Here is a 23,664-nt window from a genome sequence, read left to right on the forward strand (position 1 = left end):
AAATCATTTATTTGTTTAAATATATTTAAGCACTCGTAACATCTCGGTGATTTTCAATACCGATCAATTATCGCCGAGTATTTCCGAGCCAGATCATGTGACAATACAAAATGGCGACTTCCACCTCCGACGAACCTCAAGTTGATGTAAATAAATATATATTTATTGTATGTCATGGTGAATGTATGCATTTATTGTTTATTTAATTAAATGATTTTCTATTTTACAGAAATCGGAAGATGAGGAGGAGACAAGTAGCGAAGAATCAGAAGAGGTAAGTCGGTCTATAGGAAGTTGAGCTCCTTTGGTATATCTGATATATCCGCGAGTTTGAAACTTTCTAATAATAGAGCTAATGTAATGGGACAAAACCACATAACTTCATACATATGTACCACATGCATAGCCTTTGACTGTTTGAACTTAGGCTTATTTATACACTCTAGTGTTTATACGCTGTTTGTCATATTTTAAAGGACTGTGAACCAACACTTAAATATGAAAGGATTGGAAATGACATGAAGAACAAATTGTTGTCTAAGGACTGTGTCAGCTGTCTCGCAGTGCACTCAAAGGTAAGATCTGAGTAAACTATATTTATCCTGTATATATAGTACATGTAGTTATAGGGCTATATGGATCATGGATATCAACCTGGGTAGCTCATTGGGAGAGCTCCTGACTAGAATTGCAGGGGTCCAGGGTTTGATTCCCAGTCCAGCCATATATTTTCATTGTATTTATATACTCATTCCTCCTTTCCTACTAGTACTACAATCCATTAATAAAAAACATTAATGATAAATAATCAAAAAGTTGGTCTCCATTTTTCTATGATACATGTTTATGTAATGATGAGATTGTTGGGGCAAGTGTTACATATCATTTTAAAAACTTTTGGTTTACTCATATCAATTAAAGATAGAAAAAAAACAATTATGAATGAAATATTTCTATATCTTAATCACTAAAGCAAATTCCCATTTGATTCAGAAGAACTTCAATCATTATTAAGACATCCCTTAATGTGTTAAGAATTTATTTAAAAATGCTTAAATATGTCTCAAATCCAGTGGGAAACTATTATAATACTTTATTCTTGCCAAATATGAAGAATTTATCAATTGTACAGATCTGAGTTATTTCTATTTTTAGTTTTTGGTGGTAGGAACCCACTGGGGAATGATCCATATTTTTGACCATGCTGGGAATGCAATCAGAGACAAAGAGATAGCTGCAGTAAGTATGGGCTGGGAATGCAATCAGAGACAAAGAGATAGCTGCAGTAAGTATGGGCTGGTAATGCAATCAGAGACAAAGAGATAGCTGCAGTAAGTATGGGCTGGGAATGCAATCAGAGACAAAGAGATAGCTGCAGTAAGTATGGGTATGCAAAGAGACAAATACTGCTTCTGCTGAGGTCAAATATTGATCGAGCCATCAGCTTAGAAAGAATTAAGCTAAAGAGTGTTTACATCCTAGCCAGAGTTAAAAGAAATGCCATATATCTCTTTTACATACAGCATAGGTAGAAATTCTCTCAAACTAGACAATCAGACTAGAATTGTAAAGCAACAAATGTGTCTGAATATAGGAATTTATTGATTTATATTGAGCTAGCTGCAGTAATTAGTATGAGTATGCAACAAATTCTGCTTCTGCTGGTGTCAGAAATTAGGTAAAAGGTTGTTGATATATGTTGATGTTGATATATATTTCTTTAACACAATAAGCAGAACTTTAGTCTAATAAAATTTCCAAACAAGGAAATCAAAATAGGAATTTTCCTATATGATAACCATTGACAGGTACTTGCTATGTAATGCTTACAAATTTATCAATTATGCACAATAATTGAATACCATGCATTGAATTTTTAATTGAATGCTTTGTGTTGAATTGTAAAATTCATTTATGATTGCGCTTCTATTTTTAGCACACAACGACCGTGAACCAGCTGAGCATTGATGACCAAGGCGACCACATTGCTAGCTGTTCAGACGATGGCAGAGTAAGTAAGATCCCAGTACTTCATGAAACTGACACTTTGTTACTGTGCTTGCTCCTTTTGCTGTGGAACAAGTAGAATTTTGGATGGCATAATTGTTGTTGATTTCTTAGTTACCATTGAATAACAGCTATTAAATGTTCTATCTGCGTACAAATTAAATCTTTTAACATCCAGGAAATTGAAATCCACAGAAACGGTCCCATTTCCCCTGAAATTTAAACAACTTCATAGTAATCTAATTTTTTTCAATACAGAATCCAGATATTTTTTCACTTATATTTGTTCACTTCATGTGTGATACATGTAGTTAGACAAGAAGATGAATTGTATGTATGATTTTGTGTTACCTAGGTGATGATCTCAGGACTGTATACAGCTGACAACAACCAGACAGTGAACTTTGACCGACCGGTCAAGGCTGTTGCCATAGATCCCAAGTTTGGCAAGCATGGCAGTGGGAAAAACTTTGTTACAGGAGATGACAAGGTAAGAGAGAGAGAGAGAGAGAGAGAGAGAGAGAAACACAAACATTGAGAGAGCTTACAGATAGACACTGAAATGAAGTAATGAATTAATGAGAAAGAATTTATAAACACAAGAGAGTGAAATAAGGATAGGAGCGATGGACGGTTTGAAAATTAATGAGAAATGGAAATGAATGATTTATTTTATACCATTAACATAAATTTTCTTTATTCTACAGCTGATCCTGAATGAGAGAGGAGGCCTGTTTAACAGACACAAGTCCACCCTTTTACACCAAGGGGAGGGACTAATCCGCGAGATCAAGTGGAAGGGGGAATTCATCGCCTGGACAAACGACCATGTGAATATTTGTTCTACCTCTATATATATTTGTACATGTACTTAGAGCAATTCTGTAGATTTACAATTGAACACAGGAAAACATATATGCAAGCAGTCACAAGAAGCACCCTTATCATACTGTAGGTTACTAATTAAATGTGAGGAATAAATATCTGCATAAAATCGCGAGAAGCACCTTTCGCAGATTTTAAAATTTTGCCATTATTTTCTGAGAGTTAAAAGGATATTATAAGGAATTTACAGTAATTTAAATCTGGAGCAAATATTTTTCTGACAGTTGTGAACTCTTTGAAGTTATATAAATAGGTGTAATTGATTTTTATAGTCTCATGATTGATAAAAGATAGAGAAATTAATTACTTGCTTCAATCCTTTGTTATATCAGAACCTCTAAACATAAAGACTTTCTAAAGAACTCCTTCATGCTTCCATTTAGTCTGTTGAACTCTTCTTTTTCCTGATTAAAAAAAAAGCCTTTGATTAAATTCTTTCTTTGATGGTTTGCACATGCAATGCTAATACATGTATGTAGTCAATCAGTGTTAATATGGTTGTATGGTTTGACTGAGGAAGTTGTGTATCAGTTTTACATTTGGATTTTTTATTTGGGGAGGAAGCTGTGTATTTTTTGTACCTCTGTACAATGTGACTGATTTCAGGGGGTGAAGATATTTGACATGACCTCCAGGAGTAGGATCACCTTTATCAGTAAAGATCACAGGTAAGCACATGATCACAGGTAAATTGTACCCACAAGATCACAGGTAAGCACAAAATCATAGGTATGCATAAATTGTACCCACAAGATCAAAACTTTTATGTGGTAAATTATGCATCTTCATATTTAATACCCATGCATACTGTTTGACTGTAGAAAATGCATACTAAATAACCACCAGTGTAAATAACAACTTTTACAGTATTCGAAATAAATAGGATGGTTTCAATACCGGGTAATTAACATTATTTGAAGTTTTGTTTATTCTGTTTCTATTATTAGCTATCGACCAGACCAATACAAATGCAATATGTGTTGGAAGGATGGACATACATTGCTCCTGGCCTGGGCAGACAAAGTTAAAGTAGGTACACCTAATGAAATGACGTTAAAGTGAATTGAGTTTCATTCGATTCTCTGTTGGTTTTAAAAATGTTGTGAACCTAATGGATATAATGAAGCAAAATTGTCCAACCTTTATTATAAGCGAGCATTACTGTATTTGAATATTTTGCTATATACATGTATTTATACAGAGTTCTTTATTTTATGGAGATTAACATAGTCTCAATATGGCTTTTACCGTCCAGCTTTCTTAAAGGACATTTAGCATGTGTACATGTAGCGATATGATTATAATTAAAATCACGATCCTTAATTTTGTTGATAATGAATTGAGACTGTTGTTTCAGGTGTGCAAAGTCAAGGAAAGAGCAGAGAGGGATGTAAGGGACCTCCCTGAGAAATATGTGGAAATCAGTAAGTTATGTGTTAAAGTTGTCACAGAGATTAGTAAGTTACATGCATAGATGTGACAGTAATAAGTAAGTTACATGTATTGTATAGATTTAACAGTAATTACATGTAGTAAGTTACATAAATTGTATAGATGTACAGTATCAGAAATCAGTAAATTACATGTATTGTATAGATGTACCTATCAGAAATCAGTAAGTTACATATTTTGTATAGTTTTAACAGTGAATATTTACTGTACATGTATGTAAAGTTGTTTTATAATAGAAATTACATGACACTATACTATAAGTTATTGGTATAGTATAAAAACTAACAAGTTACATGCATTGTAAAGTACATACACAGGTTTTATCAGACACAATTCTCAAAAGGCAGTGTGCATTGTGCATGATTTTATTTTTTGCCTTTACTTTTATATCAATTTAGAAATGTAACTTACCGGGTACATGTTTGATTCTTTTTCTTTGCAGCGGCCATGTTTACGATTGATTCCTTCGCCTGTGGGATTTCTCCACTTGGGGAAAGCCTGGTCATTTTGACTTTTGAAAAAGAATTGCAAGAGGAGGTATGAAAAAAATCAATGCTGTTCACTACAGCATGTTTTCAGCAGACCTTCAAGATTTTTTGCTATCAAAATATAATTAAGATAAGAGATCACTGATTTTTGTCATTTACCGGTAACCCTCTGTTCAGTAAAGTAATCTACTAACTAAGAATTACATGGATTACCATAACTGATGTTTTGTTATTTAAGCATCAGTAGCATGCAGGTGACATTTATTACTGAATTAATTTTTAGTAAGTTTCTCTACTCACTTACATGTAATTGATAGCCATTAATTAATAAGCATCAGGGTCAGATAAAAACCATCCAATGCTTACCGTATCTAACCAAAAACAGCAGATCAAGGTATTTATTTTAGAAAAATATACCTATACCTTTTTATGCTTACCATATCTTAATTCACTGTTTCTTTTGTTGCTAGGGAAACAGACAGGTCTCCAAGCGACCACACCTGCTGATAGTGGAACCACATATGGAGTATTTTGAGGAGATTTCTAACGACGCACTTACAGTGCGTGGATTCCAGGAGTACAAACCCAGCGACTACCACCTCGGTAAGAACCATATAACCAAGGATCTGTTAATTACTTATTACTGTATTCCTAATATGAAGTAATATTCACATATTTTCTGACATATGTGAACTATATAAAACTGAGATAAGAATTTGGCATTTGCGATTTAATATTCATGAATAAATGCAAATTGGCAGAATTATGTAATTAATACTCATGTAAAATAAGGAATCTACAGAATCTCTTTTTCTTAGGAAATAAGTTAAGCAGGGCATTGAAATTTGTTAGAAATTGGTTAGTGAAACAGTAAATCATTTCAAAGTTTTCATTTCAAAGTTTTTGCTCGGTCTTTAAAGTGTTTGACAACCCTGATAGATTCATTAAGGAGGAAGAATCGTGTATCACTGGTAAAAAAAAATTTGATAAATGACATTCATTATGTTCACTTCATTGAAATACTGTCTCTGTGACATAGAACATCATTTTTATAATGGGTAATGATTTCATAATGTATCAATGAAGTTCAACCTGAATAACTACATGTACTTGTCAATAAGCTACTATAATACGCTTCTAATACAAGATACTGTTTATCCGGGGGGGGGGGGGTGCCACAAAATTAGGGCAAATCCGTAACATTTTAATTTGCGTCAGTTTTTAGTGATTTAAAAAGTTTTTTTTTATAGAAAATGATACAGGATATAATTTCTGCGTATTCAATTACCGATATTTGCAATTTAAAAGAGATCGCGAAAAAGGCAAAAACTAGATCATCGCAAAAATTACCGGATATACAGTTATCTAGGATCATTAACCTAACAGAGCACTGATTAGACTAAATTGACTATGTTTCAGAAATACTAGTCTCAGGTTCGTTCTTTCACTCACTACGACTGCCATTTCACAAACACTCCTCCCCTCCTTTCTCTACACTTGCCTCCAACCCCGTTGTACATGTATAGTTCAAACAAAATAGCCATTAAAGTCCAAATTATATGCAAACAATTCACAGCTTATTTTTAGAGAGAGAGAGAGAGAGAGAGAGAGAGAGAGAGAGAGAGAGAGAGAGAGAGAGAGAGAGAGTAAAGAACAGTAAAACTGAAATATGAGAGAAAGAAAGAGAAATTTCAAATCAAATTAGTGCTTGAATAAAAGAGAGAGAGTTAAAGAGAAAGAGAGAGAAAGAGGAACTAGTGGTAATTTTGAAGTTTTGGTAATTAGTTGATAATTATCTTTGAAATTGTTTGATGTAATTTCTCTTTTGTTGTCTCTTTAACAGAGACTATAGAGGACGAGAATCTATTCTACATAGTCAGTCCTAAAGACATCATTGTGTCCAAGGAACGCGACACGGACGACCATGTGGCCTGGTTATTGGAGCGTGAAGAATTTGAGGTAACTATCCGAGCATGCCATATTTTTATAGACACAGTTAAAAACTTTGAGATATCGAGGGTAAAATACTTAAAAAATAAATGGTTGGGACTTACAAATCACTTCATAATATCAATTGTATTCGAGATATCAACATTCAACTGTATTTAATTATATAGGTGTTTTATACATGATTAATGAGAGGGATGGGCTGTGGCTTTTAATGAAATTCTATAACTACAAATTAATGGAGAGAGGAAGATTAAGCAAGCAAAAGGGTTAGATTAATGGTATATGATTTTTTTGAAAAACTGTAACAGTTAATATATTTTTCATGATTTTTTCTAGGAAGCAATGGAAGTTGCTGAGAAAAATGAGCATCTTCTTCGTAAATTGACTCAAAAGGTAAGTGTTATATTTACAAAACTTACTGAAAAAATTATAATAGAATGGATGTTAACATTTAAATTTTGCCCCAAAAAAACACTCAAAGTGTATGTAATACTTTCCAGGATTTTTGTGAGATTCAAGAAATAAACTTTAATTATAATTTAGAAATACATACTTTTTTTTATCAATTTACATATTCATACAAATTATTATTTTTAAAAAATTATTGTGTGTCTTTGACTTATAGGGAGTTGCTATGAAATATCTAGAATATTTGTTGGAGGAGGGAAATTATGAAGAAGCAGCGAGACAGTGCCCAAGAATTCTGGGTAAAAATAAGGAATCATGGGAAGAGCAAACATGGAAGTTTCAAAAATTGAGACAATTAAAGGTTATTTTTCTATGATCTACCTATTTTTAATACTTCTGTTTGTATTTACAATGTTGTGTGATTAGTTTGTACTTAATCTTTAGATCTTCATTGATTAGTACAAAACATGATTTCCGTTACAATTATCATTAATTGGAAAGGATATTAAATTACAGATTTTTAAAACTATTCATATTGATATCAATTTTTTTCCAAAATGAACTGTTTTATGACAGATCTATACCATGCAGCTTTAGTATTTCAAGACTGCAAATGTTCACCACGAAAGTTGCTATGTTTAGAAGCAAGAGCTGCCTTGTAAATGTCATGGCTTTTGGGACTTTGATTATTGGAAGTTGGGAATTCTGTTTGTTAAATATATGACCCTAATTATTAACTAGATTTCAAGTCCTCAGAGCAGAAATAACTGCTTAAGGTATTTTTGAGTAACTGTATTAAAATTCTTGACATTAATATGAACAGGAAATTTAAAAGTGTTGTAAAAAAAATCCTAAACTGTTTTTCGTTTATTGAAAATTGATTTAGAGGTTTGTTGGCTCCATATTTCCAACCCCCATTTTCCATATACTGTATAAGCATGGCCAAGATAATCAATGTCATAGTTTCCATAAGGAGTTTTATAATTAGTAAAAGAGCTCTTTTTTTACAGGCATTAGCCCCCTACCTTCCCCGCACTGAGCCCCAGCTCTCACCTGCAATTTATGAACTTGTTCTGAATGACTTCCTCAACACAGACTGTGAGGTGAGAAGAAATACAATTATTAAACTTTTTAGTACCTCTTACTCTTTTTTTATCAGAGACTCAGTTCAAATTTTTTGACAAGTCCATAAATACTTGCATTATTACATCTGTGTAATTATTTGAGATGAAATGAAAAGCATTGAAAAATAGTAGCCAGCAGTTTAAAAAAAAAAAAATTAAAGATTTGTGCTTAGTATAATGAGAAGAAATTAGAAATATATAATCAGAGATTGCCTAAATACACAGAAATTAGAACAGTGTCCATTGGGTTTGTTTGCTAGTTCAAACCTACTTGTATCTTTGACGAATATTTTGCTCATACTAACAAATCCCAATATGATAAAATCTATCCTGATACTTAAGATATTTTTTCATTTTAAAGAAATTTCTGAACCTGGTGAAGGAATGGCCGTCAAACTTGTATAACGTTCAGACAATTATCACTGCCACGCTCGATCGACTCGACCGAGAACGGAACAACACAGTGCTTCTGAGGGCACTTGGGGAGCTGTAAGTTATTAATAGTAACGAGCTCGAAAATATTGCAGAAATGCAATCAGCATTTATTTTATGATATAAAAAAAATTAAAATAAACATCAAAAAAGAAATTGAAATTAAACAAATAACCATAATTTCTCAGCTCAGTTTAGATTTTTGCGCTGAGACAATTTTCTAAATATCCTCATCATTAGATGGTCACTTGTGCTGTTCCACCGCTTATTCATGAAATTACACTGGAGACATTCTACATTTTTTAACAATTTGCAATTAACATCATTATGTTGTAATATCGATAAGTTCTTTATTGATGTAAATTTTATGGCATGAAATTAGATACCTCCATTAATTTCATTATCTTTACAGGTATACACTTGAAAGGCAGTATGAAAAAAGCTTGGCCATTTATCTGAAGTAAGTAGGGTAGACACCTTATATGACACTGTAAAATGTTTTATAGTCTAAACTAAGCAACAAAAGTACAGATATTCTATCTGAACTATTTGAAGTATTATATATAGACAGCTCAGAAAAAAACCTGTTAGCAACAGTTTGTAAAGTGAAGAAGTCTAGGAATTGTAGCATAAGGCATTTATTCACAGTTAGAATGACAAGTAAAGACCTTTCAATTTAAGTTATTGAAAATTATAAGAAATTATTTCTGATCCTTTTATCTGAAACTAAGAAACTTACACTGTAAATTTAAAATGGTTATTTATGCATGGGAGAAATTTACACTATTTGCACTGTAAGGTTAAAACCGCAGAAAATAACCCCACGCATATTGTAAAAAAATCAAAACTTTAGTGGTAAATCATGCAGCCACATATTTAATAGCCCAGACGTATTGTTTGACTATATAAAAAGCACACTTAACCACCAGCGCAAATAACCCCAGGAAATTGAAACCAATTAAAACGCATTGCAATTAAATGTTTGATATTTAGCTATTATCAATGGTAAATGAAAAATTAATCAAAGTTTGATAAGAATACAGAGACAATGAAGTGTTCTCTCCACCAGTGACTTATGCAACTCTCCCATGTTGATTGATATGAAAGGGCAGTCAATTTAAAAAAAAAAACAAGATTCATATCAATTCTTATTATCTTTCATATGAAGCATCAGAAATCCTCCTCAGTATGTGTGAACTTTGATTGAACAGTTATACACCGTTTATTTAGCATGACAATGTAATAAATGTAATAAACACCATGCAAACATACCCTGTGTATTTCAAAATTTATTCTACATTTATATATATATATATAGTGACAATATGCACAGGCACCAGACGTTATATATATTTCTGATAATAAATATAATTTATCTACTCTCTACCTAATAATACATGTGTTATTAGGTAGAGGGTAACTATATATTTTTTATTATGAGAAAGATTTATAATGTCAGGTGCTTGTGACAATATGATATAAACCAGCCTTGATATTAATTATTATCACCATTTTACTACAACAGATATATGTCTGATAATTCACTGCCCAGAGTGATGGTTCATACATTCTTAATTATGTAAACTATAGACCTCAATATACTGTGTTAGAAATATTGTGGTTTCATCAATATTTGTGGGCACCAGTTTTCATTAACTTGGAAAAATTTAGTTATAGTCTTTAAGGACAATCTTTTACAAATAAGCTTTAGTATTTACAAAATATTGTCACTGACAGATTTCTTATTTTGATAGACCTTTAATTTGAACTTTGCTGATGATCTCAACAAAATCCATAAAAATGTTTAAAAAGAATAATGATGGAACCACAGTACATGTACATTGTGTTTATCAAAAAGATGATATGAAGGTTACACAGTTAAACCTGTTTACTTCAAACTTGCTTGGTAATTTATAGCATTGATATAAATTAAATTATTAAATATTGTAAACCAAATTTTATTTGCGCTCAAGAAACTATTGCAAGGGTTGTGAGAGCATTGTATTTGCAACTTTTTCTAGCCGCAACCCATTAAGTTCTTACTATATGGTTGTAACAGCAACACAATTGTCAATAAGGCTAAGTCACCAAAACTAATCGCCGCAAATCAGCTTAATACCGGTATATAAATAAATTGCAAAACAAAGTTGTTGTAAATAAAATTTTGTTTACCATATCATATTTGTGGCGTGTACATGCACAGTCATATTATATACAAATGAAAAAAAGAACTTTGGATAAATGATTAGTATAAACAAGTGTCAAATTATGAAGATACATGTATGTTAGGCAGGTTTGGCTGTTGTGTATGAAATTCTTTTGTATGTGACTTATTTTAATTTTCTATTGCTATTACATGTACCAAATTATATCCATTTAATAATAGGTACTGCTCAATTGCAAAATCCAAAGAGAGGTAAAACTGCATGATGGCGTTGTTGTTTATTTTTAGTATCAGGAAAACCTCTAGTTCTTAATAGTTAGAATCTTGAGAATATCATCTTTATGTTATATTTGTACTGCTAGCAAATACAGCTGCATTCATTCCATTACTAGTAAATGCCCAAGTCCTTTAGGCCACCTACATGTAAAGATCCAAAGCTAAGTGCCCAGATAGATTCTTTAGAAAAAAAAGGCATTGTTAGAAGACCTCTAATACAATAAATCATGAGTTGTAATGCAGTGCTATTATTACTCAAACATTTGAAAACTTTACTAAACGTTTGAGAAAATTACTTTAGCAAGGCCTAAAAGTGAATATTTTTATTTGATTGAAAAATGCTATATGTGGCACTTTTCTAGGGGCAGGAAGTGCTCAGTAGAATGAATGTAGTAATGTTTTGGTGGAGATATACATATACTACCGGTAATTTGTCCATCTGTCTGTCTTTCACTCTTTTTTGCTGATATACATGATATTTTGGTGGAAAAATCTCAGAAATAGTACAAATCTGTTTTTACTCCGATGAAATGTTATGGAAGCCCTGTCATTTGTTAGTCTCACTAACTTTTTCTTCCTTAGACATCATATCTTGCTCATTTTTAGCCAGACGTCTAATTTGAAGATTAATTATAGCAAAAACAAGGAAAGTTTTGGAATACTTAGACAAAATATAATGAAATTATGATGATTATTCTTATTGGCAATTCATTACTGTAAATTCCCTCTTTTACGCAAGTACTTAATTCCGCGATTCAACCGTTTTCCATCAAATTGCAAGAACAAAAAATCGGGAATGCCAAAATTTGCGAGATGTGCTTCTTGCAATTTTATGCGGATATTAATTCCTCACGTTTAATTAGTAATCAACAGTATACTTCAACTATGAGGTTATGCTTCATAATGACAGTTCATCATATCTTGATTAGAAGTTCATGATCATTGAATGTTTCATCAAGCTGCCTGCATGATGCTGAGAGGTTTTAGGAATAAGCTAGTTCATAGCAATCTAATCCCTTATATTTTGAAAGTTGTTTTTAGAAGATTATTGAATTGAAACATCTTGAATTTATCTTTCATTGCCACATCATGAAAATTTTGCCATATTGAAAAGGAAAATAATTTAATTCTTAGTTAGAATTTTAGAAATCTAATAATAAAAGTTAAATACCTGTAACATTTTATTTTGAAATGTTCTGCATGAGAAACTTAAGATTAATTGTTTTTGCCATATCTGTTAACTTATTATCAATTCATTAATTGCCTGAAAAAGAAAAGATAATTTTTTTGGCCTAACACAGTTTACTTAGTAAAAATAAAAAAATGACATAAGAAGAAACTTAAGATTTACTTGATTACCGATTAACTTATACATGGTTTGGTCTTTGTTAGACTACAGAACACGGACGTCTTTCAGCTGATCCATAAGTACAATTTGTTCTCCTCCATCAGCGACAAGATTGTCCAGCTGATGGAGTTCGACGAGAACCAGGCGGGGAAACTCCTGATAGAAAACATGGACAAACTTCCTGTAAGTCTTTGGTACTGAGCAGGACTTTGATTATTCCTCTGACAAGTAGGCAACTTACATCTATAAGTGTTGTGTTAATGCAGTGTTAAGTACTAAGAAGAGTTTGACCATGAGAGATTTTGGGCTTTTGTTATACATGTACTTCCAATATTTTGATCATGGGTGTTTTTGCATTCAGTACTTCCAAGACTTTGATTATATTTTTATCAATAATTTTTTATGGTCTTGTTTACAGTCAGCACTTAATGGACTTATTTAATACTTTATCCACTGAATATTGGAATTAATTTTAGCTTTCATTATTCAAAAGGATTTGAATCAGATGTCTAATTGACTTACTTTATTCATTTGGTACTATTAAGGTAGCATTATATCTATAAATGCTTCCATGTTGATAATTGCTAATGTTCAACAATAACCTTCAGTCCTTACAGGACTTTGATTTTAATTTTGTTTAAACTTGCTTGCAATATATTGGTACATGAGTATTCCTATGCTATTTCTATTTGCAGATTGAACAAGTTGCTAAACAGCTGGAAAACCATCAGAAGTATTTATTCACAGTAAGACTTTGATATTTAACTTTTACTTCAGTATTGTAAGTGTATTATACATGGCTTTACATCCTATGTAGTGTTTTTAGCGGAAAGCAGCTTCAGCAGTATTTAAGACATTATACAGGGTTATTTTCTCCCCATTTTATATTTGCCCTTCTTCACTTGCAAAGGGTTTCGTCCAATCTTGAATTCCCCAGACAAAGTTGTGTTTAATGAGAGATAATTTGAAACATATGAAATCGCCCACCCTCAAGTTTGCCTGCTGACAACAAGGGCGAAAGGGGGGGGGGGGAAATACAGGGGTGAATATTTCCCTGTATATAGTATATTGCTATATATATGGAAACATGTATATGAATTGGTAAATTTAGAAGTACAGGTATGCTAAATCTATACCTGTTATTAATAACCTTTCAAAGCTACAATGTGGGAGAATCTCCCCTTAGCAACTTAACTAAGGAGGAGATTTTGCATAGACAAAAATTCAAAATCAAATCCATTATAAATTGTTGCAAATCAATTTCAGCCTTACACAAAATATAAAATGTGTACAGAGTTAAGCAAAACAGAAAATGATAAAATTACCAAATAAAAGACAAGGTATAAATAAAATGTGTATTCAGCCAAATATTCTACACAGTTATATAAAATGTGTGCAGAGTTGAGTAAAACAGAGAGAACAATAGTACAGTAAAACACGCTTATAACGAAGTCCCAGGGACGGGCAATTAAACTTTGTTATAAGTGTAATTTGTTATATCCATCAAGTTTACAACATGAAATAGGGTCTTGGGGAATGAAATTCACTTCGCTGTAAGCGTCAATTCATTATAAGCTTGTTCGCTATAACCATGTTTTACTATATTACCTAATAGAAGACAAGTCGAAGTGTATAAAAAGTTATCATGAACCTTAACCTTTGACCTTTGTTGACCTCTGCAGTATTTGGACCGAGTGTGTCAGAAGGACCAGCAGCTGTGTCAGCCGTACCACGGACAGCTGGTGAAGCTGTACGCAGAGTTCGCTCCACACAAGTTACTCCCCTTCCTGAAGAGCAGCATCCACTACCCCCTACAGGGGGCCATGGATGAGTGCCAAGTACGAGGTCTCATCCCCGAACAAGTCTACTTACTGGGTGAGTCTGACTCATTCTAACAAGTTATCAGTAAACAAGTCAGTGAACTGGGTGAGTCTGAGTCATGAAACTATAAGGGGCACCCTAACAAGTTACTGTAACAGTTATTAAACTTGATTACCAAGTCTGTAAGTCATGAATCTTCAGGTATTTTTGTGTACAGTAAATGAATTTTTTGTTTTGTCAGGTCGTATGGGAGATCTAAAGAAAGCATTGAGCTTGATCACAACCCAGCTTAAGGATGTTGATCAGGCCATCGCGTTCTGTAAGGACAAAAACGACGAAGAGCTGTGGGCAGACCTCATCAAGTTCAGCATTGACAAACCTTGTAAGTGACTACTTAAATGAAGCAAACAATGTGTCTAATTCAGCATAGACAATCCTTGTGTCTATCCCAGTAAAGAAAAGCCTTTTTAGTGTCTACCCTGGTATAGACACACCTTGTAGTTGTATATATCAGTGTAGACAAGTCATTTAAGTATCAAAATCATTGTAGATTAGCCATATATCAAGTGTCTATATCAGTGTAGACACACCTTTTAAGTGTCTATATCAGTGTAGACAAGCTATGTAAGTGTCTATATCATTGTAAACAAACCATATATGTCTATTTCAATGTAGACAAACCTTGTAAGTGTCTATATCAGTGTAGGCAACGCATATATTAAGTGTCTTTACATGTATAAGTGTAGACAAACCAAGTAAGTGTCTATTTTAGTGTAGACAAACAGTGTAGTAAGTGTATATTCCAGTGTAGACAAACTTTGTAAGGCTCTATTTCAGTGAAGAGATGCCATATATTTAATGTCTATATCAAACATTGTCTATATCAGTATATACAAACATTTTAAGTATATCATTGTAGACAAACCTTGTAAGAGTCTATATTAGTGTATCCAAGCCATGGAAGTGTTTATATCAGTACAGGCAAACTTTGTAAGTGCCTATATCAATATGGGCAAATATTTTAATTTTTTAAGTGTCTACCCAAGTATAGACAAACCTTGTAATTGTCTACTTCAGTTTAGGCAAACCTTGTTAGTGTCTACTTCAGTGTAGACATGTTATGTATGGGTCTATATCAATGTAGACAAACTATTGAAGTGCCTATGTCAGTGTAAACCTTGTAAGAATCTACCCCAATATTGACAAACCATTTAAGTGTCTATTTCAGTGTAGACAAACCTTTTATGTGTCTATATCAGCGTAGACAAGCCATGTAAGTGTCAATATCAACAATGAAACATTTAAAGTTTGTTCCGTTTGAATAAATGTAGACAAACTATTTAAGTGTATATATCAGTGTAAACTTTGTAAGTTTCTATCCCTGGGTAAACAAATCATGTAAGTGCCTTATTTACAATTTGGTGTATATCAATGCAGACAAACCAGACACTATTTAGTTAAATAAAAAAGAATTCTATTAAAATCAGTCAGCAATGAAATTACAAGTTTTTTCCCATTGAACATATACGGTAATAAGTTAACCCCAAAAATTGTCTTTTAGGAATTGAATATTCCACAGTACTTTTAAAACACTATTCAGTGTCTTCTTTTATTTTACAGCTTTTATCAAAGGACTGCTACATAACATTGGTACCCATGTAGATCCCATCAGACTGATACCTCAGATCCAGAATGGAATGAAAATCCCGGGACTTAGGGACTCTCTTGTCAAGATCCTACAGGATTATAACCTTCAGGTGAGTTAGGCATTTCAATGTGGGATCCTTTAGGATTATCATGAACAGGTGACTTGGACATAATTGCCAGAAAAAAATCCTACTGGATTATAATGTGCAGGTGACATAGGCATATCTAGCTAAAAATTTCAACAGGATTATGATTATGATTAGGCATTTTGTGATTCCAGATCCTGCAGGATAAAAATCTGCAGTTGAACTAGACATTTTTAAGTTGGGATAACTTATTAGTCATAAGTTACACATATCATAGTCTACCATCTATAAGTCATTAAAAAAAAGCATAGATTTGTTCATGCCATGATTGAACTGTTCTGTTTCTAGATGTCACTTAGAGAAGGCTGTAAGAGGATTTTGGTGGCAGACAGTTTCAACCTTCTGGACAGATTTGTCAAAACCCAGAAACGGGCGGTGTCTGTGGACAGTAAGTAAAAACTGAACAACTTATTATTTCAATACAGGTAAAAAACTTAAAAAATATGTCTATCAATGATCACTGATTGGAGAATATACAAATTTTCAACTTAACCAAACATGCTGTGAGTGTAGGGGAGTGTGGGGGGGGGGGGGGTTAAATGATTATTAAGAAATACAACATACGGTCTGCGGTTTTATCAATATTTATTGAAGAGGAATATTTTGTTGTCGAGTATATCCATTAAATTAAATGTCCGTTGAAATCCAATATCCACCATTAACATATTGTATTGATAGTGTCTTTGGCCACAAGTTTACATATATGACTTACTTGACTTATTCCTGTTTGCTCCCTGGTGAGCATAGGGCAGCAAAATTTACATATGAAAAATATTTATTGTGATTAATTTGAAGTTTATTGATCAGTAAAATGAACATTATTTCAGGAGAATGAATCTATGGGGTTTTGTTGCTTAAATGCTACTCCTGTTCATGTCTTATTATTAGGGCCCCGCAAGGATTTGCGGGTGCCCTATAGTAATCACTCTGTCCGTCCGTCCTTCTGTCCGTCCGTCTGTCACTCTTCCGTCCACAAATTTCCTGTTTTTTTCTAATAACTTTTTTTATGGTTGCCCAATCAGGTTCAAATTTGGTATGGTAGTTCAGTAGGCTGAAATACATATTTTGATGGTAAGATTGGTTCTCTATGTCTTCTGGTTTGGAGCTGGGGTGGTGGGGTAGATTCCTAACTATGCATAAGAAGAATGGGCAAAGAGAGATAACTGCTGAGAATGAATGGGCAAAGAGAGACAACTGCTAAGAATGTTACCATTGTATACATGGAAGGCTGTGCAGTATTTGTCCTTTTGGATTAATTAACCTTCCACAGGAAGAAAATCCTAAGCTTTATCTTTATCTGTCACATTTAGATTAATAACTGCACTGCCTGTGTCTGCAAATGAACTTTGTTTTGAAGTTAAGGTCAATTTTGAATGATGTGTAGTATTGTGTACATTCTTTGAAATATGGATTTAAAATATAATATTCATATTTTATTTTGGTTAAAATACCATACACAATGATTTATAATAATTTATTGAATAGAGGCAAAGCCTAGGTATCATTGCATTGGTATCAATTCTTTGTTTTTTTAACAAATTTTATTTCATCCCATGTTAACCCACTTTATCCCGTGGATATGACTCATTGGATATTTGTTTGATATCCCACAGTTGTGACTTTACAATGGGATTTGCCTAGGCATAATGAAGTAAAATAATGTAGAGTTTTATAAACACTGTAAACATTGATTGTGGTGTATAAAACACGGGATAAATAGAATCTCATATGATTTGAAGTATAATATGATTTTTATCCAACTTGTGTGTTTTATCCCCTCACTAAGGCTCAAGAAAAAAACACTTTAATTGTTGGATGAAAATCATATCCAACTACAAATCACGAGATCCTATATATTCCAGTTCTTTACATCTTCTGCCGGGCATTTATTTTTCATCATTGTTAATATAAAGAGGATGGAATTCAAAGTTTTTTTCACTTCTCTATATCAATTGTCATAGCGGGGCCCTTCGTGACTGGTCAGTTTTCTAGTTTGCATGAAAGATAAAATAATCAACCAATGACAATAAATGTTACAAAGTCAGCAGTAACATTGTTCAACAACAAAGTAGAAGAGTGTAACTTGCCATCTGATTGGTTAAATCAAAGTTAATTCTGACATAAAGGGACATGACTCTTATGGAAAATGGATTGCTAGTATAGTAGAATTTAAGAATTGTTTGTTTCTGTTACAGACGGTCAGGTGTGTCCAATCTGTCAGGAGAGGATTCTAGTCACAGGTGAGTCCATTTTGTAGGCATAAGTGTAGGCTTTTTATTCTAAAGAAAAAAAAAATAATAATAATTTGTGTCTTTGTACATTAGCGTTTGTTGATTTATGGGGAAAAAAGGATATTAATACAAAACACAGAAAATAATGGAATTTTTCTAGTTATGTTATGCAATGCATTCTTGTAGATGTCCATGTTTAAATGCTTATAACCTCTCTATTTACATGTTTGGTTTACAATTTGATAAAGTTCTTTACTGATAACTGAAATACTTCTATGGATTTTAAGTATGTCTGCAACCATACCATAAAACCAACATTTGACATGTGTAGAGCTCAGTTCATAACATTTGTACCATGTTTTGTAGATTTGAAGTATGCCAGCAATGTTGTTCTATTCTACTGCAAACATGCTTACCATGAAGACTGCCTGCCCACTCATGCTCAGGTCAGACACTACTTGAATATTTTTTAGCTTTTCCTTGCTCACAGAAGCCTGATTTTTTTTTTTTCAAGTACAATCATGATAAAGAATTTTGGGTATAACATACTTGGTTTATACATGTTCTAAGTTGAAGAATTTTTACGTGGAGTTTTAAATGGTTTGCATGGTACAGTGTAGTAGATTTGATATTCAGTTATCATGATAGAGAGGAGAGAAGGGTTTTTATTTGGCATGGAACTCTGAGTTTGAATTTAGCTTCATGAAACATGCTGTGATCTTTAAATTTGTACATTATGACACCATGAAATTACATGAATAAAATACAGTTTGTTACAAAAGGAAGGCATGCACATCTCAGTACTTTCAGTACTTTGATTGTGTTTATTTATTTTACAGGAGAGGTGCAGTATTTGTAGCACACAGAGAAGAGGACCAGGGTCCAAAGCTGTGGTTAAATAGTCAACATGAACTATACAACAGATCAAATAGTCATAATCCAATATCATCAGTATTGAGGTCAAACGTCAATTAGTATTGAGGTCAAATGTCAATTCATATTGAGGTCACTAAACATTGGGTGAAATGTCATTTACAAGCCTGAAAATCTTTAGTTTTGTTGGAAAAAGCATTCAAGATTTTAAAAACCATGCTGGTTTTCAAGTCAAATTTCACCATGCATGGATTAAGAAAACATCTATCCAGTACATTTGAATATCTTGAGACCATTCCACAAATATAGAATCATGGACATATCTTTGACTTTGTGTGTGTGCATTTTCAATTCTTCAGAGCATTCTGCATTATTGTTCTTGGTATATACATGTACATGTTATTTGTATTTCAGCAAAATAATATTTATTGCATTTGTTCTGTTTTTGCTTACATTTTCTCTGATAATGAATTTGTGAGATTTTACAGAGTTAGGAAGATCTATGTACAACTGATCAAGCCATGAATGACTTTAATATGTGCAGGTACATTGTATTTATTATTAATATGATGTCAGACATTTTCTGTGCAGACATAGTTTGCTTCAATCTGTATTTTGCTATGCTTACATGTTATTACATGATTGAATAAACTGTACTACCCTATACTAGTATGTACATATTGTATGTATTTACCTGCACTTCTATATCACAGTTGTTGTAAGTTTGACATCCTACTGAAGATTATTACATGTATTCCCAAACACCAAATGTTCACAGCAACATGATATACCGTATACTGTGGTTTCATTAATATTAAAGGGCATCAATTTTCGTGGATAAAGTGAAAATCACAGTTTCAAGGATATGTAAATTCGTGGCCAATGACCCTATCAATACAAAATGTTAATAAAAATTGCACTTCAATGAACATTTAATTTTGTGGATCAACTAAACAACGAAATCCACAAAAATTGGTATTTAATGAATATTAATGAAACCACAGTATACATTTTTTTTTTTCGCGTGTCACAAAATGTGAAGCAGGTTATATTTGCATCAGTCATTTTTTTGCAATTTAAAAAGTTTCTTATAGAAGTTAGAAAAGATAAAGAATAAAATTTCTGCTTATTCAATAATTTGCAATTCGAAAGAGATCGTGAAAAAAGGGAAAATAAGATCATTGCAAAAATTACTGGATATTCGGTATCATGGGAAATTTTGCTTTATGGAAAAAGATATATAAATTTCATTTTAATGGTAAAGCAACATGTAATCAACAATTCTATTTTTTAGAGTATTGGTAAGAATAGTTATTTCTTAATAAGAGTAACCCACCCCCCTTCAAAAAAAAAATAAATTTAAAAATAAGATATTGTTTTGCCAACATATCAGATATCTGCCTACATCAAGCCTTCACTCAGAATGTTAAAAGGTGCTACATAGTACATTAACCCTTTAGTACATTTTCATGCACAATGCTCAATGCATGGTGTCCTAGCAAGAAATTAATCAAATCTATTATTGAATTGTATAATCATATTAATACCAATGGTTATATTCATCAAGTCTAACAGTATATTGAATTCTAAAATCATTTACCCATAGTTAGAAAGAGTCTTAACTGGATAAGAAATATGACAGAACACGCGTGTATAAACAAAATAACATGATTTATTTCTGTAACAAACAAACTCCATGCACTACGTGCACATATTAAAAAACAAAATTGCCGACATAAAATATACAGTACAAAACTGGCACTCAGTGACCTAATTAAATAACTGATTGGGGTAATAATACTGAACCAGCGTCCGTCACTTGGTTATTGAACCAAGAGAAAGAAGCTTTATCCAAATAATACAAAAAACTTTTTAAAAAATGTAATGAAATGAGTTTTGGAATTTAAAACTTTGTTTTTTAGCCTTTGTAGTAATTGTTTCAGTTAATGTTCACATTCTACATGTATGTGGATGAGGCCAACAAAAAATTATGTTTAGTTTCTCATGACCAAACTCTCAATGCAAGGAAGTTTTCTTCATTGCAAGATTTGAAAAGGGGTATAACTCTGGTTTTTAACTTTAAACAAAATTGGTTAAAATATTGTGTTTTTCCTTTCCATCAAAATAGCATTCAAAATAATCAGCAAGCCAGCATTTGACCTTATGCTGTCTGTGGTGACTGAGAAACTAACCATTAATTTTTTTAGGCCTTAAGTTAAAGCTTCATGATAAAAATAAGTCATAAAATAATAAGGGTCGGAGAAAATTAATGAGAAATATAAAAATTAACATAATATTAAGATGACAATAAAAAGAAAAATACCTTTGTTGTGTCGTAGTACATGACTAGAAAATACTGATTATCAAAATATAAAATGGCTGCACACAGCTCAAAGAACATAGCACAGGTTTGTAGAACGCTTGTTGTGTGCAGTCATCTCTCGTAAAGAACTTGCACAAAATGACATCCAAAAACTCTCTCTCTTTCTAGAATATAGCCATAACACGATGATAAAAAAAATCTCTCACAAATTTGTTCATACATAATTTCTTGTATATTTACATGTCTATCGCAAATACGCATCAATTTGAAACATAAATAAATGAAGAAGATGTACAATTTGATGAATTCCTCCAAAACTATATTTCGCCTTCACACCAACACAATCACATGCATATCCACAGAATCTACTTTCACTTTAAGTTGGACAACAGCCAGAGATTAAGGTGTCCCTATACAAGACCCACCGATTCATATGAGTGATTTAATATGAGTATTACACAAGATAGCTTAATCAGGTCCTTGTACTTGGTTGTGTACATGAGATTCCATCCCATTCACACTGTTAACATTCACACACACAAAAGTTCTCATTCTTGCACACGCAATAATATTTTACATACATATCAATTGCATGAAACACACACAAGATTTAACACACACATACATCAGATAAATGACATATACACACAAGTGAGATTTAACACATATGTCACATGAGATGACAAATACACATCAATTTGATGCAAACACACATATCAATGATTTGACACATGCCAATTCTACAGTCATTCACAGTCTCTTAGCTGTACATTTCAGCCAATCAGCACTCACTGAGCTGTATATTTCAGCCAATCAGCACTCACTGAGCTGTACATTTCAGCCATTCAGCACTCTCTGAGCTATACATTTCAGCCAATCACACTACTTCTCCTCACAATCTATGATGTCCAAAGTTTTGCAGATGACATAATCTCACTCAATTAACATTAGATTTAGGCCTACAAGTTTCTTTGGTTTTTTGGACAATATATAATGCTATTGATAAATTTCATGCAATGCTTTCACAGGGAATCTGCTGCTCCGTGTCATGGCTTGTTTTTGCCTTAATACAGGGCGAGTCTAAAGCGCGGACCAGAACCGGAGAGCAGTTTTAAGAGTTTGCGGAACTCTAATCAAATGCTGTTGATAATACATAAAGCTTCAGTTTCATAGCACCTTCCTTTAATGAACTCCATTCAAACTCCATAATACTGACTGGATCGAAAAACCACCATCCAATCCAAGTCCATGTATGCTGTTTGCATTGACCAACCAAAATGTCTGTTACAAGCACTGATAGGGTATCACAGTCGGATATTTGGCAGTAGAATCTCACTGTCATTGATATATAGGTCAATCTATGACCTAGAAACAGCTGAAAGTGTTCCACTTGAGCAGTTTCCTTTTTGCCGTTTTCTTGGCTGTTCCAGAAACAACATAACTCCTCCTTTTGAGATCCTCCCTCCATTCTTCACGACAACAAAAAAAGAAGTTCCAGATCCAAAGTGATAAAACACTACAAAGTTTTTCCACCTGTTGCTCAAGCTGGCTTGCTTTTTGTCACAGTTTAAGCACACTGCAATACACTGAAACCAGCCGCACAACATTCTCAAGAGTTACTTAACACAAATCATTACCCATAATGCATTATGTATCAGGAACTGTTAAACGTCCTCTTTGATAAAAAGGTCACAAATATTAACACAGATAAGAGAGTGAGTGAGGGGGAGGGGGTGGTCACTCCTGATGCTGGGAGGGTGCTGGGGGCCCTCATGGGGGCCAGTAAGAACGGGGTCAAGGTCGTGTAGGCCTTCAGGAGGGGGCTGTCCGTCTGTACCAGGTACTCTATCCTCTCGGCCTCTCTGATACAGGCTTGTACCTGAAACAAGATCAATTCATTAATTATCTCAGTCAAAACTGTTATCTTGGCATAAAATTATGTACTATGTGATAAATCTCCATTTAGATCCAATACATCATACCTGACCTGTCTTCTATTCTTTATGAAATAAATTAAATGACTATTAGCTTGCAGAAATTAATTGTCCCAAATCAATTCCCAACTGAACTTCTAGGAATAAAAAATTAT

The 23,664-nt window shown here is 32.9% G+C and overlaps 2 protein-coding genes across 6 annotated transcripts in view; one reads left to right on the forward strand and one right to left on the reverse strand.

Moving 5' to 3' along the window:
* Nucleotides 1-27: 27 nt before the first annotated feature.
* On the forward strand, nt 28-19,916 carry LOC105336073 (vacuolar protein sorting-associated protein 41 homolog). Of its 5 annotated transcripts, XM_066073555.1 has the most exons (29): nt 28-146; nt 230-274; nt 477-575; nt 1,156-1,239; nt 1,937-2,011; nt 2,363-2,497; nt 2,715-2,837; nt 3,499-3,560; nt 3,840-3,921; nt 4,250-4,316; nt 4,787-4,881; nt 5,303-5,435; nt 6,252-6,266; nt 6,676-6,791; nt 7,119-7,175; nt 7,408-7,551; nt 8,201-8,293; nt 8,676-8,803; nt 9,159-9,206; nt 11,133-11,162; nt 12,579-12,717; nt 13,230-13,280; nt 14,217-14,409; nt 14,597-14,737; nt 15,976-16,112; nt 16,437-16,536; nt 18,344-18,388; nt 18,746-18,825; nt 19,219-19,916. In XM_066073555.1, exons 1-29 carry the CDS (start codon nt 111-113, stop codon nt 19,279-19,281), a joined length of 2,616 nt encoding a protein of 871 aa, XP_065929627.1. In that variant the 5' UTR covers nt 28-110; the 3' UTR covers nt 19,282-19,916. The 5 variants fall into 5 exon arrangements, with proteins under 5 accessions (XP_065929627.1, XP_065929629.1, XP_065929628.1 ...); XM_066073557.1 differs by lacking the exon at nt 11,133-11,162 and having other exon boundaries at nt 29-146; XM_066073556.1 differs by lacking the exon at nt 6,252-6,266 and having other exon boundaries at nt 29-146.
* Nucleotides 19,917-20,904: 988 nt separating this feature from the next.
* LOC105336070 (reversion-inducing cysteine-rich protein with Kazal motifs) overlaps nt 20,905-23,664 on the reverse strand; it is a 43,366-nt gene continuing 40,606 nt past the window's right edge. The window contains exon 23 of the mRNA XM_066073554.1: nt 20,905-23,454. Coding sequence (XP_065929626.1) covers nt 23,230-23,454 — 225 coding nt within the window. The 3' untranslated portion in view covers nt 20,905-23,229. The remainder of the gene's footprint in view (nt 23,455-23,664) is intronic.

Source organism: Magallana gigas, chromosome 10 (genome assembly GCF_963853765.1).
Source record: "Magallana gigas chromosome 10, xbMagGiga1.1, whole genome shotgun sequence".
Taxonomy (NCBI): domain Eukaryota; kingdom Metazoa; phylum Mollusca; class Bivalvia; order Ostreida; family Ostreidae; genus Magallana; species Magallana gigas.

Bases quoted from the DNA above. Each gene is read 5' to 3' on its own strand.
- LOC105336073 (XM_066073555.1), top strand. From the start codon at position 111: ATGGCGACTTCCACCTCCGACGAACCTCAAGTTGAT. The intron at 576-1,155 runs GTAAGATCTGAG...TTCTATTTTTAG, and splicing joins GTCTCGCAGTGCACTCAAAG to TTTTTGGTGGTAGGAACCCA. The intron at 2,498-2,714 runs GTAAGAGAGAGA...TTTATTCTACAG, and splicing joins TTGTTACAGGAGATGACAAG to CTGATCCTGAATGAGAGAGG.